Source organism: Vombatus ursinus, unplaced genomic scaffold, assembly GCF_900497805.2.
Source record: "Vombatus ursinus unplaced genomic scaffold, bare-nosed wombat genome assembly UNPS02014768.1, whole genome shotgun sequence".
NCBI lineage: Eukaryota > Metazoa > Chordata > Mammalia > Diprotodontia > Vombatidae > Vombatus > Vombatus ursinus.
Window position 1 is genome coordinate 14,089,449 of NW_020954546.1, and position 16,122 is coordinate 14,105,570.

Here is a 16,122-nt window from a genome sequence, read left to right on the forward strand (position 1 = left end):
AGGAAGATTTGAGATCAAATCTAGCCCCAGATACTTCCTAGCTGTGTGGCCCTGGGCAAGTCACTTAACTTAATGTCTCAGATTCCTCAGCTGTAAAAAAAAAAAAAAAAGAAAAGAAAAAGAAAAAGAAAAAAAAAAACAGGGATATCAATAACACCTGCCTCCCAGGGTCTTGGTGAGAATCAATGAGATACTTGTAAAGTGCTTTGCAAACCTTAAAAAAAAAAAAAAGCATCGTTTTAAACGCTAGCTGTTATTATAACATCATACAAAATAGTCCTGATTTTAAGAATACTTTGAAGGCTCAAGCTGTGCCGACTTAACACTCTTTTTAATCCATACGTAGCTAGTTTTTCATATAAGCTTCATGAAGTTGTAGTTGCCTCTTCACAAAGGCAAAGAAAAGAAAGACAGCAGGATAAAAATTTTCTTTCAAAGTAAAATTATAATATCTGCTTGTAAGTGTATTTAAAGTGGATGTGGACAGAAAGGAGAATTAAATTGAATTATTTTTATTAAATTAACATTATTCTTCAGTAATCAAATATTTCATTTTAATTATTAAGTCATTAAAGTTATCAGATTAAATTATTTTATTAAAATGTATTTTTACTCCATTTTAATTATTTTTTTTAAACAGTGCCAGTTGACTTGCTTGGTCCTTCTGGTGTTGATACAAGGTTGTTAGGAGGAGGAGGGCATGAGCCACTATAGGCTGGGCCTGTGATTTCACTGATGCTGGCAACTCCCAGATGAGGGAACTTTCTCTGCCAACGCAGCTGCACCCTTTTTTGCACTTCAGTCTTACAGAGTGGCCTTAGGCTCTGGGAGATGCCCAGGGTCACACCCTCAGTAGATCAGAATACTCAAAACCAGGACTTATCAGGAGTAATTGAAGGAAGCAGGAATATTTATCCCAGAGAAGACAAGGTTTAGCAGAGGGGATGCGAGCTCTGGCTCCAGATGTTTGAAGGGCTTTGAGAGTTGCTCTGTGTGGCCCCAGAGGGAAGAAAGGGTAGCAGCAGTTACAGAGAAGGCTGTAAGTGGGATGGGAGGCCTGGGGAGATACCCAGGTCCCCTCACTGAAGGTGTGTCTACAAACAGGGTCGTTGTGAGGATATATACATGAAGCACTTTGCCAACCTTAAAGCACTCTATAAATAGGTATTAATTCTATTATTGATATCTAGTTATTGTTATTATTCAGACAGAGGCTAAATAGTCCTCCGTCTGGGGTGTCCAATCCAGAGAGTTTTTATTTCAATGCCTCTGGACCACTGTCCTTCCCACACCAGCCAAACACAGGTTCGGTAAGACTGGGCTCTCTCCGTTGAATGGTTTTTAATTCCTCCTCTGTGAATTCCCGCTGTGTCTTTGAAGGGAAGTGCCCCACCCCAGGGGTTCTTCATCTGGGGTCTAGGATCTCGTTTTCTTAATATGTTGACAATAGTATTTCAATGGAATTGGTTTCCTTTGCAATCCAATCTGTTTTATTTTCATGATTCTGAAAAGGAAGGGGTCAGACTTCCAACCTATTGGATCGCTCCTACCAGGAAGCACCTGGTTAAGGTGAATCCAGGAGGAGAAAGCCTGGATGAGTTGAAATCTGTATTAATGAAGGGAATACTCACATCTATGAGTCAAATCAGGAACCCGTTGAAATGTTGAGTCCTGGGAAGGATGAGGAAGGATCATGGAGACCTCCTTTGGTACTTTCCAAACTCCCCAGTGGAAGAATCACTGGTTATCCTTTATTCATAGCCTCATGGAGCTCAAACTGGAAGGGACCTCAAGAGGCTGACCCCCTCGTTTTAGAGAGGAGGAGTCTGATGGTAGTTAGTAGTCCACACAATAGTCAGCGTCAGAATTTGAAGCCCCTCTGCACGGTCCTTCCTCCACCATACTTGTTTCTTTCTTCTTCCTCTCCTCCAGCTTCTTTCCATCATCATCATCAGACTCTACACCTGTTTGGTGCTTTTAGATCCATCCTTTCATTTGAGTCTTACAACAACCTTGGGAGGTGGGCGGGCCAGGCGTCCCCATTATACAGATAAGGAAATGAAGGCCCAGAGAGGTGAGCGGCTAGCCCAGAGGTACACAAGCTATAAGTGCCAGAGCCAAAACTCAGACCTAGCTCTTTTGACCTATGTCTAGTGAATTCCTTTTTTTTTTTTTGGCTAGGCGATGGGGTTAAGTGACTTGCCCAAGGTCACACAGCTAGTGAGTGTTATGTGTCTGAGGAAGGATTTGAACTCCGGTCCTCCTGAATCCAGGGCCAGTGCTCTATCCACTGAACCACCAAGCTGCCCCCTGTCTAGTGGATTCTAAATCTCTGGTTTAGAAGAAAGACAGGCAGAGAGGTTCTAGCTCTGAGCAAAATTAGGATGGCAGGGAAAATTTGTCTATAGTTCCCCTCCTCCTGTGGTGCCCATCCACATTCTCCCTTCCTCCAAAATTAATTGACTAGCAGAAAAGGGAACGGTAAACACATTCACACTGAAATTTAAACAAAAAGACAAAATAGATTGTCCTTCCCAGAGGCGTTTGTAAATAATGGAGGACGGTATTCAGTCGCCTCCAATTCATGACCCCATTTGGAGTTTTCTTGGCAGAGATACTGGAGTGGTTTGACATTCCCATCTCCAGCTCATTTGGCAGATGAGGAAACTGAGGCAAACAGGGTGAAGTGACTTGCCCAGGGTCACACAACTAGTAAGTGTCTGAGGCTGGGTCTGAACTCAGGTCTTCTTGACCCCAGGCCAGGTGCTCTATCCATTGCACCACCTAGTTGCTCTGGAAGTAGATGACCTTAAGCCAAAGGAATGAATCACTAATGATAAAAATTTCAGGAAACAACAGAGTCTGTGAAAGAGTTATTAGGTGAGGGAGATGAAATAGGGCTGTCCCGAAAATAGCACCACATGGCAGCTGCTTACTGGCAAGTCCAGTGCTGATTGTGGGGCATTATCAAGAAGTTGTAGAGGTTCTAGTCTACCTGCTTATAGGCTCAATCTGTCCATCTCTCAGGTGAGCGGATGCTATGCATTTTCTCCCTTCCATGTCAAGTGGGACATCCTTATCTCCAGTAATACCCTACACCACCCAGAACACAGCAGAGAATCAAAAAAGTAGTCCATAAGACCCTCTGACCGACCAAAGCAGACGTCATTTTGGGTGAGGACTCAATTCCTCACTCATAACCAGTTAGCTTTTACTTTATACAAAGTGCTAACAAACTTGCTTCTATGGATTCCAAACCCACAGTAGATTAGAATAAGGAAGTGGAAACTACTAAAGGTAGTGCCACTGCGACCAGCAAAAAGCAAGAGTAGTGGAAAGAGCACTAATTTGGAAGTTAAATGACCTAGGTCTCAATACTGCTTTTGCTACCTTTGTGGCCTATGGCAAAGTCACTTTGCTCTGTGACAATCATCTCTAGATGATTGAAGGCCCTTTTCTGTTACCCCAATAAGCTGGCAGTCAGGGAAGAAAAGTCATCAGAGCAAACACAAGGACTCAAAGTCCTCAGAAATCTAAGGCCACTGAGTGGCCTGGTGTCAAGGCCGGGCCTAGAGTCACACAGCCAATGTGTGTCTGAGGCCAGATTTGAACTCAGGTCCTCCTGACTCCAGGCCCAGTGCTCTGTCCACTGTGTCACCTAATGCCTGGTGTCAAGGCCGGGCCTAGAGGCACACAGCCAATGTGTGTCTGAGGCCAGATTTGAACTCGAGTCCTCCTGACTCCAGGCCCAGTGCTCTGTCCACTGTGTCACCTAATGCCTGGTGTCAAGGCTGGGCCTGGGGTCACACAGCCAATGTATGTCGGAGACAGGACTTGGACTGAGCTTTCAGGGCTTCCAAGGCCAGCTCTCTATCCAGTTGGCTCTACTTGCTGCCCTAGGATTAAATCATTCAAATGCCACAGATCTGACACGTTTTCATTAAGTGCCTACTGTGTGCAGAGCTATAAGACCTAGAGGAGATACCAATGTAAATAAGGCAGCTTCTGTCTTCCTGAAGCTTATTCCCAAGCAGAGGGGATATGGCACACAAACAAGTTGAATGTGTGAGAGCAAACGGCACAATGGTCAGTAAGGCCATAGAGAGGCTCTCTCAACCTTAACGATAAAATGAGCCCGGGGGCATCACTGTAGAATCCTTCAGTGGACATTTGTAAAGCCCCTACTGTGTGCAGAGTGATATGCTAGGGCATGAAAGATTTAGACAAACACGATCCCTGCCTTCAAGGAGGGGGCTTAGTCTGGAAGGAAAAATCAATCGGTCCGGCACTTATTAAGCACCTACTATGTGTCAGGCACTGAGTATACAAAGAATTGAATGAAACAGGAAGCATACATTCTCATGGAAGACCCAATGAGGACATATATAAGTATATACAGAAAAAATACACAGAGATAAGCAAAAGGTAGTTGATGAGGGGTAAGCAGCTCAATGGCGCAGTGGAGAAAGCGCCTGGCCTGGAGTCAGGTGGACCTGAATTCAAAACCAGTCTCAGACACTTACTAGCTGTGTGACCCTGGGCAAGTCACTTCACCTTGTTTGCCTTAGTTTCATCATCTGTAAATTGAGCTGGAGAAGGAAATGGCAAACAGCTCCAGTATCTCTGCCAAGAAAACCCCTGATGGGGTCACGAAGAGTAGACCACAACTGAACAATGACTGAAGGACCACAAGGTGAGGAGGGGGGTGGCCCCAGCAGTTGGGATCAGAGAAGGCTTCATGTGTTAGTACTCGAGCTGTGTCTTGAAGGAAGTTGGGGATCCTACCAAATGGAGGTGAGGAAGGAGTGCACTTCTAGTCCTTGCAAGGGAGGGAGACAGCAGATGGAGTATCTGGGGCCAGGAACAGAAAGAAGACTAGCTTGGCTGGATTACAGAGTTCCAGAGGGGAAGTAATAGCCAATGAGTCTAGCAAGACAGGTGGGTTCAGAGTGGGCAGGGCAAGCAGAAGTTTATCTTTTATCTTAGAGGCGATAGAAAGCCACTGGAGTTAATACTGAGTAGGGAAATGATTTGGTCCGGTCTGTGCTTTGAGGAACAGTCCTTTTGGGGATTCCATGGAGGATAGATGACAGAGAGGAGAGACAGAGGGGAGGCGGAGCATTGGGAAAGGACTGAGACACTAGCAGAGATAGAGACACTCAGCATTGAATAATAAGTGCGTATTAGAGTGTCGCAAAATTGAGGGCAGAGGTCATTATAGGTGGGGCACGAATGATCCAGGAAGGCTTCCTGGAACTGGAATTGTGTGAGAATTATATCCTTTAAAGGAAGGATATAAATTTAGCATGAAGAAAGGGAGGATATTTCAGATACAGAGATCAATAAGACCAAAAGGGATGATATGAAAGCATGGACTTTGTATAGGGAATAGGCAGGAGTCCCCTAGGTGTAGTAACACAAGACAAGGTTGCAGAGATAGGAGGGTGCCAGATTGTGAAAGACTTAAATACCAGGAGAAAGAGTCCAGGAAGGCAATAGGGAGTCACTAAAGATTTTTAAGCAAGGAGTGAGGTCGGGTGCGTAAGGGGAATACTTAATACCTCCATAAAGAGTGATTTAGAGGCAACTAGGTGGCGCAGTGAATAGAGCACCGGCCTTGGAGTCAGGAGGACTTGAGTTCAAATCCAGCCTCAGACCAAACACCTGACACTTACTAGCTGTGTGACCTTGGGCAAGTCACTTAACCCCAATTGCCTAAAAAGTTTAAAAAAGAGTGATTTAAAGGAGCCAGAGAGTAGAGATGAGAAATCTAGGGGGAAGCTGTTGCTATAGGCTAAGGCACTAGTATCAAACTCAAGTAGAAATGGACCGCTGCTGATACATATTGACTTAGAAAACCACAAATTAACATTATCTCTGTTGTATTTTTATCTCTTTTTTAATTTCCCAATTACATTTTAATCTGGTTCTGGGGGTGAGTTGGACACTTGGGCTAAGGGACTGGAAATGAGGCCGGATCTAGAGTGTTAGCAGTGGGAACAGAGAAGAGGAGACCAAAATGAGAAATGTTAAAGCACCAACACCAGGAGGACCTGGCAACTGGGAGATATAGTAGGTGTGAGAGGTGAGGGGGAGGAAAAGCCAATTATAACCCCAAGGTGCTAAACAGGGAGATGGGGTGAATGATGATGCCACAGGCAAAGACAAGGAAGTCAGAAGGAGGAATAGAATTTGGGGCAGAGATGAAAAACTTGTCATCATGGGAGCCAAGTGGAAGCTGCCTGCATACAGCTGGAGATCTGGGTCTGGAAGCCAGGGCTATTACTTATAATTTCAGCAGAAAGAGTTAAAGCATTGGGGTTTTTTTTCCCCTTTTTCTTTTAAAATCTTTGTTATAAAAGATAAGTCACTGAAGAAGAAAGAGAGGTCAGGGAGATATTCAGAAATAAAGGTAAGAGGTCAGGGAGATATTCAGAAATAAAGGTAATGTCATATATAAATAAATAAATCTTATAAATAAGACTTTTTTAATGTTTACTAAGACATACAATTCACTAAGGTAGGAAAATGTGAGCATATTATAGAAAAACTGCCATCGAAAATTTTAAAATTGAAAAAAAAAGTTCTTGAGCCGGAGGGATTAGGTCATGGGTGGGGAACCTGCAGCCTGGAGGCCTGGATTAGGTCTTCCCAATGACTCCATTCCCAAGGAGGGGTTTTGGCTAGCCAAGGTTTCATACATGCATCTGCAGCCTGAGAAGGCATGGTTAGGTAAGCAGGAGAATCAAGAGACAGCAGTGTCATAAAAACCCAGAGAAGAGGGAGTGTCTAAGAGGAGAGGGTGATCAGATTTGAAGGAGGATAAACTATGGTGCTTAATAAATGCTTTTGGATTGATTGGCTTCACAGGCACAGTGCTTCTGAGGCTATGTGACCAGTATGGATGTGCTACATTAGAAGGTCTGTCCTTACCGGCAGGCATAGTCCCGTAACCTTGACCCTTGCCCCTACAGGTGAGGCTCTGGGCCTAAATCGTCCTGTGCTGGTCCCTTACAAGCTGATCCGGGACAACCCCGATGCGGTGGAGGTCACAGGCCTGCCAGACGACATCCCTTTTAGGAACCCCAACACATATGACATCCACCGGCTGGAGAAGATCCTGAAGGCTCGGGAGCACGTCCGGATGGTCATCCTCAGTCAGCTGCAGTGAGTAGCCCTGGCCCCCATCCCTGGAGGACCCCAGAAGGGGGGCAGAACCAACCAGGAAAAGGGATTTGCATGCATTTTACAAGCGGCTTATTTGCATGTCATTTGCGTAAGCAGACTGTACCCTCTGTAGTTCTCAAGGTAAAATGTAATATTATTCCCTTATCAGTTTTCACTTATCTCTCCCTCCTGGAATATCTCCAGGCTGGGCCTTGATCTCTCCTTTGTAACTTCCTTCCGTCTCCCTTAAATCATCTTCCTGATGCGTGATATGGGCTCCCCCTACACCCTTCAATTAGAATGGGCTGAGTCCTACCTATCTTGATGTCCTCCGCAGTCCCCCTGGCAAAGTGCTTTTCTTATTGTTTTCACCCAGACTGAGATTTCTTTGCTTAAAGGACACTTCCCTGTGAGGAAACTCCCTCTACCTATGGAGATCGGCACCTGCTCTGAAATTAGAGTGAATTAAATTATCCTTTCCATTTCTTAACTACTCTCCCTTAGGACTGGAGAGGCAGTGGAGTACAATGGGAAAAACGTGGACCTCTTGAGTCAAGGGATCTGAGGCCCTTTCCCAGGCCCTCTTCTCTATCAAATCACCAAGTACTTATTAAGCACCTGTGTGCCAGGCATTCTGCTAGGCACAATGCAAAGAACAGAACAATCCCTGCTCACAAGGCGCTTATTTCCTAGCGGGGAAGATGTCAAATATAAAGTGACTACAGACACATAGAGTAACTACATGCCGTATGCATCTAATGGTCTCTAAACTGAATCTTAGAGGAACAGAGGGAGTCTGTGAGACAGGGGTAAAGAAGGAGGGTCCCCCAGGCCTGGGCCGTGGGATGGGAGATGGCGGGTCTCCAGTGACAAACAGTGGGAAGGCCATTAGGCCTGCTCACAAAGTGTGGGAGAGTGAGGAATGTTCAATGAGGCCGGAACGGCAGTTTGGGGCCAGGTTGTGAGGGGCTTTAAAAGTTAAGCAGAGAAATGAATATTATGTCCAAGAGGCCCAAGTAGGGAGTCACTGGGGTTGAGAGAGGAGGAAAGTCACATGGTCATATCTGCCCTTAAGGAAAATTACCTTGGCCAGAGTGTATCAGCTAGACTGGAAGGCCAATTAGGAAGATGTTGCAATAATCTAGGTGAAAGGTGATGAGGACCTGAATAAAAGGGATGTGAAGGTAGAGACAGGGCTCCTGATTTGAAGTGTGAGGTGAGGACAAGTGAGGAGTCAAGACTAATGCCCACACCGGAAGGATGGTGGTCCCTTTGACAGAAATGAGGAAGTTTGGGAAAGGGGAGAGTTTAGGGGAAAAGATAACAAATTCAGCTTTAGATGTGGTAAGGGTAAGAGGTCTCCAAAAGATCTGGTTTGAAATGTCCAACATACAAATTGGTGATCCCGCACTAAAACTTGGAGGAGAGACCGGGGCTAGATCATAGAGCAGGAAAGACTAGCAAGCTGGCCCTTGGGAATTTGTGGTAGAGTTGTTAATTGTGTGGATGGAAAACGGAAGAGAAGAGTGGCATGAGAAAGAGAAGCAGAGAGATGTCCGCGTGGCTGTTGGTGCGAGCTGTTCAAGTGTATGTTTCCAGAAGATTTGAAAATGCAGAGCCCCTGTAATCTCTGGGTAATTTGTCTGGTCCCGGGTACCGGAGAAGGTTGGGTTCAGCCCTAGCATGAGCCCAAATTTTTAGAAGTTTGGAGGAGATTGAGAAGTAAGGCAGGTAGGCCCAACATGGCACTTGGTGGGTGAGTTGCTAATCTCCTCAGAGAATCCAGGAATAATAAACAAGTCTTTACAGATGTTCAGTGTCTTCTGGGCACAGTCCTGAGAACATAAGTAGGCTCCACATGGGGAAAGAATGTGCCAAGGAGGGCAGAAATGGAGCCAGGCTGTAATGTGGGGGCTCTCACCTCGAAAGAGGGGGGCTAGTCCATGAACTTTTTAAAAAATATATTTTGGTAAGTGTGTTTCAGTATAATTGGTTTCTTTTTATAATCCTGTGTACTTTGTGTATTTAAAAAACATGATTCTGTAAAGGGGTCCGTAAGCTTCACCAGACGGCCAAAAGGAGCCATGACCCGACAGAGCTAAGGACCTCAGGTGTTGTGGGGTCCACATCACCCAGGGGCTACAAACAATTTTTCAACTTGGACCCATCCCTTTAACCTCTTCAGAGTCTATCCAAAGCTTGAGAGAAACAAGGGCTTCTGCTTAACCAGGTTTTTAGGTTAAATAGGAACTCCTTTTAACTGTTAAAAATGTATCTATTTTTCAGCCAGATCCCAATAGTCTGCAGTGACTGCACCTGCATCTTTATTTAATGAAGATCCTATAAGGTTTCCAGGGTCATCATTTTCGACTTAATTTAGTAAACAAATTATGAATGTCTGCTGTGTACTAGGCTTTCGAGGCAGGGCTGGTGCAGTGTCATGGGATACATAGATTAAAAAAAAAATCCCTACCCTCCTGGAGCTGACAATACAGCTGGAGAAAGAAGATGCAAACACAAATAACTACAGTTAAAAAGAAAACAAACCTTTGTAGAAAAAGACCCTAGATTTAGAGGTGGTGGAGACTTCAAAAGCTGTCTCGTCCAGCCTCCGTATGAGACCAGCGTGGGACTGATTTGTCCAAGGTGAGGCAGGCAGAGAGGAGATAGAGGGTCCAAAGGACTGAGAGATGTCCCCTTTAGCATGGAGGATCAGGGAAGAGTCTGGAGCAGGTGACAGTTCAGCTGGACCTTGAAGGATGGGGAAGGTTTCAGTAGGTGGAAATGACAAGGAATGGGGACCCTTTGGGACATGAGGGACAGGGGTGAACCTCTGATTCTAGTTATTCAAGATTGGTGCTAGAAGATGTTAATTATCACATCACACTTTTTATGACACACATCTTCTTGTGTATAATGTGTATGTTGGCAAGTCTATAAGGAATTTGCTGCGCTCAGGATATCACCCAGAATTTTACTTCTCAGTCAAAATCCTTAGGATAATTTGTCTCCCTGACGATTGACCCCAAAAGGGGGAAAGGGAAAAGAAGAGAGAGCGTCCAGGGTGGGAAAGTCTTTTTAAATAGAACAACGATGTATTTCCATAATAATCCTAACTTCTGAAAAGTGATTTCCCACGTTCTGCTCATAACCACCCTACGAATCGGGTTAACAGATTTAGAAAAATTCAGGGAAGGTGGATTTTTAAGCTTCTGTAAATGTATTTTCTTTCCTTCTTCCCTCCACACCCTCAGGTTGGATTATGAGCCTCAACCACCTGTCACATGGCTCCAAAGGGTAATTTGTATCCAGGCTTGACCTTAGATAAAAGTCACACCCTGAGTAAAATTTGTATTTTTCCACTCTGAAGTTTCCATCACCAAAACAGAGTTGAATTTGCTAGGCAAGACCCCAGAGCCTTGCTAGTTCTTTAGACATGTTATGCTTGCTAAAGCGAACCAAGCGAACGTTGGTGCTCCTTAGGGTAGCCCAGGCCATGTGGGCCAGCTTACTCTAAAGATAAATGAGAGGTATTACAGTAGTCACTTTCTGGTATCACTAGCCCTGAAACCCAGACTTTTGAGGAGCCAGTTCCCATTAGCAGCTCTCACCCTGGCAACATGGCTAACTCAGATCAGCATCATTGCAACCTCATGCCAGCCACAGGCATGCAAGACCCCATTCACCTGGGCCAGTGCCTAAAGCACCAAACCAGAGAAAAACACAGAAACTCATGATGTGAATGGAGAATTAGGCCATTCTTTGTATACTCTAAGACTGCAGATATCACATTATAATAACTCCTTGGCAACCCTGGAAAGGAACCACTCATCACAGCAGAACCCCCTATTCTAGGTTATAGAGGACAAGTTCTGTTGCTTCTGGGTGGGTCAGAAGCTATCTGCAGCTGTGAGGTGTGGTTCTACGTTTGAATGCTTGAGGCCTAGGATTTCAGTGAGCTATCTATCAGCTGTCATTTATGAAAGTTCTGGCGTATTAACAAGAGTTCTAAGAAATCTGAACATATGACCCAACCAGCATTGCTTTGTTTTTCTATTTTAAAAAAAAGAAAAAGAAAAAAAACCCCTCTTTATTAAAATAGCAGTAAGATTTAGTTAAGTGCATTCTATGTGAGGTGGATAAATATAGATAACCAGTTACAAAATTTAAAAGAAATAGAACACTTAGGCACAACATGGTGCCCTGCTGACTCTGAATTCTTCCTATTAATTTTGCCCCAGATACAACTTGCTTTCCAATAATTCTCTCAAGAAATGTTGGCTTTAGCTCAGAGCTTCCAGACATTAAAAACCAGCCTCCAGTCAGCTTCCACAAGCTACTTTCAGTTCTGGCTGCTGATACTGTGGAAAGAGAATTGGGCTTGGAATCAAGAAGAACTTGAATTTAATCCTATCTCTGAACCTTGCTAGATCTTTGACCAAGGACAAGAAACTGAATTTCAGTTTCCTTATCAGTAAAAGGAGTAAAATCAGTTAAAAAAAAAAAAAAACTCTAGTACCTCCCACACCGGGTTGTGGTGAGGATAGAAGGAGATACTAACGGTGAAGTGCTTCACAAATTTTAAAGTGCCATAAAACTGTCAACTATTATTAAAAGTTAATAGTTACCTGCATTTTACCAGTAAGGAAGCTATTTCACAAGTGAAGAAACTGAGGCTGAAAGAGATCCAGTGACATGCCCATGGTCATATGGCTAGTAAGAATTTGAACTTGGAACTTCTGACTCCATCCTCTAGGCGACTTACCTCTCTCTTCTCCTAGGGTAAGGAACACCCAACCCTCCTCTGCCACCCCTTCTCTGATTAGGTCTTGAATCCAGCCTCTCCTAGAAGCATTCTGCTTGTTTACCTGAATGGTCAGAATAGGGCTCCAGCTCCCAAGCTTGTGGCTGCTTTTTTCTCTCTGTCTGTCTTCTCACAACTCCAAAGCGCTTAAAGGAAAAATAAAATGGAGATTTTTTTTCCCCCTTTGTCTGGAAAAAGTATACTTTCATTCCTGTAGCATCTGTGGCTATTGCTGCAACTACACACTTCCTCTGCCTTTTTTGCCTTCCCCCTCCTCTCTCATGAGAGCTTCATTACCTCGAAAGGGATTTCTTTAGCCAAATTTTCTGTTTCATAAACTGGCTTATTATCCATGTCCTACTTTGCCCTCTTTCTAAAATTTAATTTTAAATGTTATATCCTGCTTTGTACCTTTTTTAAAATTAATTTTAAATTCCATATCCTACTTTGCCCTCTTTTAAAATTTTAATTTAAATTGTGAATATCTTTTTTTTTTAACATCAGCTTCATTTCCAAATATATCCTGCCCTCCCCTGCCCATCCAGCCATTCCTTCCTAACAAAGAAGAAAAAAGAAAGAAAAAAAAAGAGCAGTTGAGCATAACTAACCCAGCACATCAATTAAGTCTGATAGTTTAGTTTATGCTATGTTCCACATCCATTAATTGCGCACCTCTACAGAGTAGGGAGGGAAGTTGATTTTCTCTTGTCTTCCGAGATAACATCTGAACATAGATCAGCACATTTACACTGGTGGCAATATTGTGTCCAGTGTTCTCCCGGTTCTGTTTATTTCAGTCTGTGTCAGTTCATATAAGTCTTACTATGCTTCTCTGGATTCATCATTTGTTATAGCATATATTTCATCAGATTCACGGACCATAACTAGTATAACCATCCCCCAAACAGTTACCCTTCTTTAAAAAAAGAAATCCCCCTGAACACTCTTTAACACGTTTTGAACAGAACAATTTAAAAACACCTTACTACTCATTGGCCTCCTCCCTCCCTCCCCTGCAGTTCTATTTACGTATCTCAGCAGGACCCTCTGATCCTTCCACCTCATGAGCCTGGCCTGTGATTGGGGCTGCCAGTAGAGGAGGAGGCGGAAGGAGGGGGTGCCACCAGCCATCTCTGATATCGTTATCTTCCCCGATCAGGGTTAGGGCCGGCCCTCCCTTCATCCCCAGCTCCTTCAGCAGCCTGCTATAAATCATTCAAAGATTTATTCTCAACTCCCTTCAGGCCCCTATTTATATTTTTTGGCCCATAGAGCTTTCTGACCCCAATTCTGTGGTTGAGTGGGAGGCACAGAGCTGGAGTCCCTCCCCATCAATCCCAACTGCCAAGGCTGGCAAATGACCTGATAGCTACTAAATAATGAAGGGCCTACAGACTGGGTCAGATGAGGATCTGTTGGAGGAATTGGAGATGTTGGGCTGGAAAAGGAGAAGGCTCTGGGGGGAGGTCAGAGCTGCCTTCTGGTGTCTGAAGGACTATCTTGATTAAGAAGGAATTGGCTTGTTCTAATAGTTCCTAGAGGGCAATGGGGAGACAGGGCAGAGGGGCAAATTTAAGCTGATGTCAGGTGAAAAAAAAAAACCCAACGACTTCATAACGTTTAGATCAACCCAGAAGCTGAATGGGCTGCCTTGGGAGGTGTGAGTTTTCTGTTAGTGAAGAGTCCTTAGATGGACTAGGGGACTGCCCGTCAGGGGTCATATCAACAGGTGCTAATAGCATTTGGGGGCTTTTTCTAGCATAGAAATTACCCAGCTTAGCACCTGGAAAAGAACGGTTAAATATAATAGAGCAGGAAGCACACTCCAGCCCTCCAACGGGGACACTCTTGCAGTACAATAGGGTTTCTTCCCCCTGCCCCTGGGGCAGTGCCTTGGGTCTTCCCAGTTTACCCCCACCAACGAATTGCTCCAAATAACCAAATTGTCTCTGGTTTGATAACAAGGGAGACGTCTCACTGTTCTAACCTCTGACACTGTCCTGGTGTCCAGGATGGGGGCAGAAATGAGGCCAGAGAGAAGGAGATCTAGCTTCTAACCCCAAGTTCTTTTGCTCTGCAGACCTTTTGCTGAAATATGTGGAGAGGCCAAGCCGCCGGGTGAGTTGGTGAAAAATGACCTTCCTTGGTCACTTCATGGAACCCGAGGGGGGTCAGCACAGAATGGAACCCTTTCAGAGAAGCCCCCAACATGCCCACAGCAGAACCCATCTCTGGTACCTTGTTAGAAAAGTCAGAAGCCCTGGGTTCAAATCCCATCATTGCCCCTTCACCAGCAGTGTGACCCTAGGCAATTCCCTTCCCTTGTCTGGGTCATCATGGGATGTTAGAATTTCGAGCTGGAATAAACCTGAAAGGTCATCCACTCCAATCTCCTCATTTTACGAAGGAGGAAATGGAGGCCCAGAGAGGGTGATCAACTTGCCGCAGGTTACACGGCGAGTATTGTAAGAATCTGGGAGCCTTCTGTTCACTACACAATGTGGGGTTTCTGTCTTCTCCAAAATGAGGGCGTTGGGCTAGGGGTCTCTACGGTACTGTCCGGCTCAAACATTCTGTGGTTGTGTATTGTGTCCCCAGTGAAAGATAGCGGCGTCCCCAAACGAAAGCGGAAGCGAGTCTCCGAAGGGAATTCTGTCTCTTCTTCCTCCTCATCCTCTTCCTCTTCATCATCCAATCTGGAGTCCACGGCCTCGACCAATCAGATTTCACTTGTGGTAAAGCCTGCACAATTCTCAGCCTGATCTTTCCTTTGCTTTGCCCTGGGGGAGGTGGAAAGGTACCTCCATGGCCAAAGGGCAAACTCCTTGTGACCCAGGCTGGAGAGGGGGTCCGTAGCCTGTGTGTAGAATCCCCCTTCAAAACCAAGGCTATGACTAGGAGTTCATTGAGCTGGGGTAAAAACAGTTAAGAAGGGATGGAACTGGTCCCACTGGTATACGGGATGGAATGATTATCTGTGCAATCCCAAGGGGACAGGGGACATCCCAGCCCCTAGAGAGTCCAGCCTTTGTCCCAGCAAGGAGTCAGGAGGAAAGGTGGGCTCCAGGAGAGGGACGTCATAGTGCCAGGACTCTTGGGGGGAGTCCAAGGATAGTTGGGGGAGATAGGCTGCTTCCTCCTATAAAAACTGGTGGAATACCATGAGATAAGGGGACATTGGGAAGGAAGCATGACCCCCTACCCCCCCAAAAAAAGCCCAGATGTGGCAGTGTGGTGCAGTAAAAAGAGCATTTACTTTGGAGTAGGAGGACCTGGGTTCGAATCCCAGCTCTGTCATTTACTACCTATATAACCTTGGAGAAATCACTTAACCTCCCGGGGCCCAGTTTCCTCTTCCATAAAATGAGGGGGTTGGACTTTAAGGCCTCCAAAGTCCCTTCCTACTCCAAGGAAGTGCTACTCCTGCTCCTGCTTCCTATCCTATGTTGAGAGCCTGGCACAGAGCCCCAGCGGCACCATCCTGGTTTTAGTTCTGGACTGCATTGAAATTATCTTGGCAATTTTGAAATAGATCTTACACTCCCCCACTCTCTTCTCAGACAAAATCTATCTTTGATAGATAACCTCATGCATTTTCAGATTGCTTTTTACTTTTCAAATTGCCATCCCAAATATTATCCTGTGGATCCCACTCATAGCCCTCTGGGGCAGGCAGCTGAGTAAAAAGCTAGGCACAGAAAGGGCAGTGAATCCCCCCAAGTCACATAATGGGAGGGAGGCTTAGCCCAGGTCTGGCTCGCAGCCCAGAGCACTTTCCACCCCCAAGTCCTCTGCCCCTTCCCCTATTGATTGTCTTCCCTCCTGTTCTAAGAGACAGGCAGAAAAGTGGGGAGCCTGGAGGAGAAGGAGCTACTGGTTCATTTATTCCTCGGGGGCAGGGTGGGCATATTGCTCAGCAGCTGCGCCCCACCCCTAGCCCCAACAAAGATCAACTATTAATCTACAGGCATTTATTAAGCGCCTACTATGTACCAGGCATGGTGCTATGTGCTGAGGATATAAAGACAAAAAAAAAAAAGCTCCCGCCCTCAAGAAGCTTACATTCTCATAGGGGATGACATGCCTCCTTGTGAGAACGGTCAAGCTAAAAGTTCCTTCTGACTCTTTTAAAATCAAATTTGGAAGTCATT

At 45.1% G+C, this 16,122-nt stretch overlaps 1 protein-coding gene across 5 annotated transcripts in view; it reads left to right on the forward strand.

The window, feature by feature from the left end:
• Nucleotides 1-16,122, forward strand: part of GTF2IRD1 (GTF2I repeat domain containing 1) — a 231,237-nt gene that overhangs the window by 213,540 nt on the left and 1,575 nt on the right. For all 5 annotated transcript variants that reach the window (XM_027862357.1, XM_027862359.1, XM_027862361.1 and 2 more), the window contains 3 exons: nucleotides 6,975-7,167; nucleotides 14,052-14,089; nucleotides 14,570-14,706. In XM_027862357.1, the coding sequence (XP_027718158.1) occupies nucleotides 6,975-7,167; nucleotides 14,052-14,089; nucleotides 14,570-14,706 (368 nt within the window). The remainder of the gene's footprint in view (nucleotides 1-6,974; nucleotides 7,168-14,051; nucleotides 14,090-14,569; nucleotides 14,707-16,122) is intronic.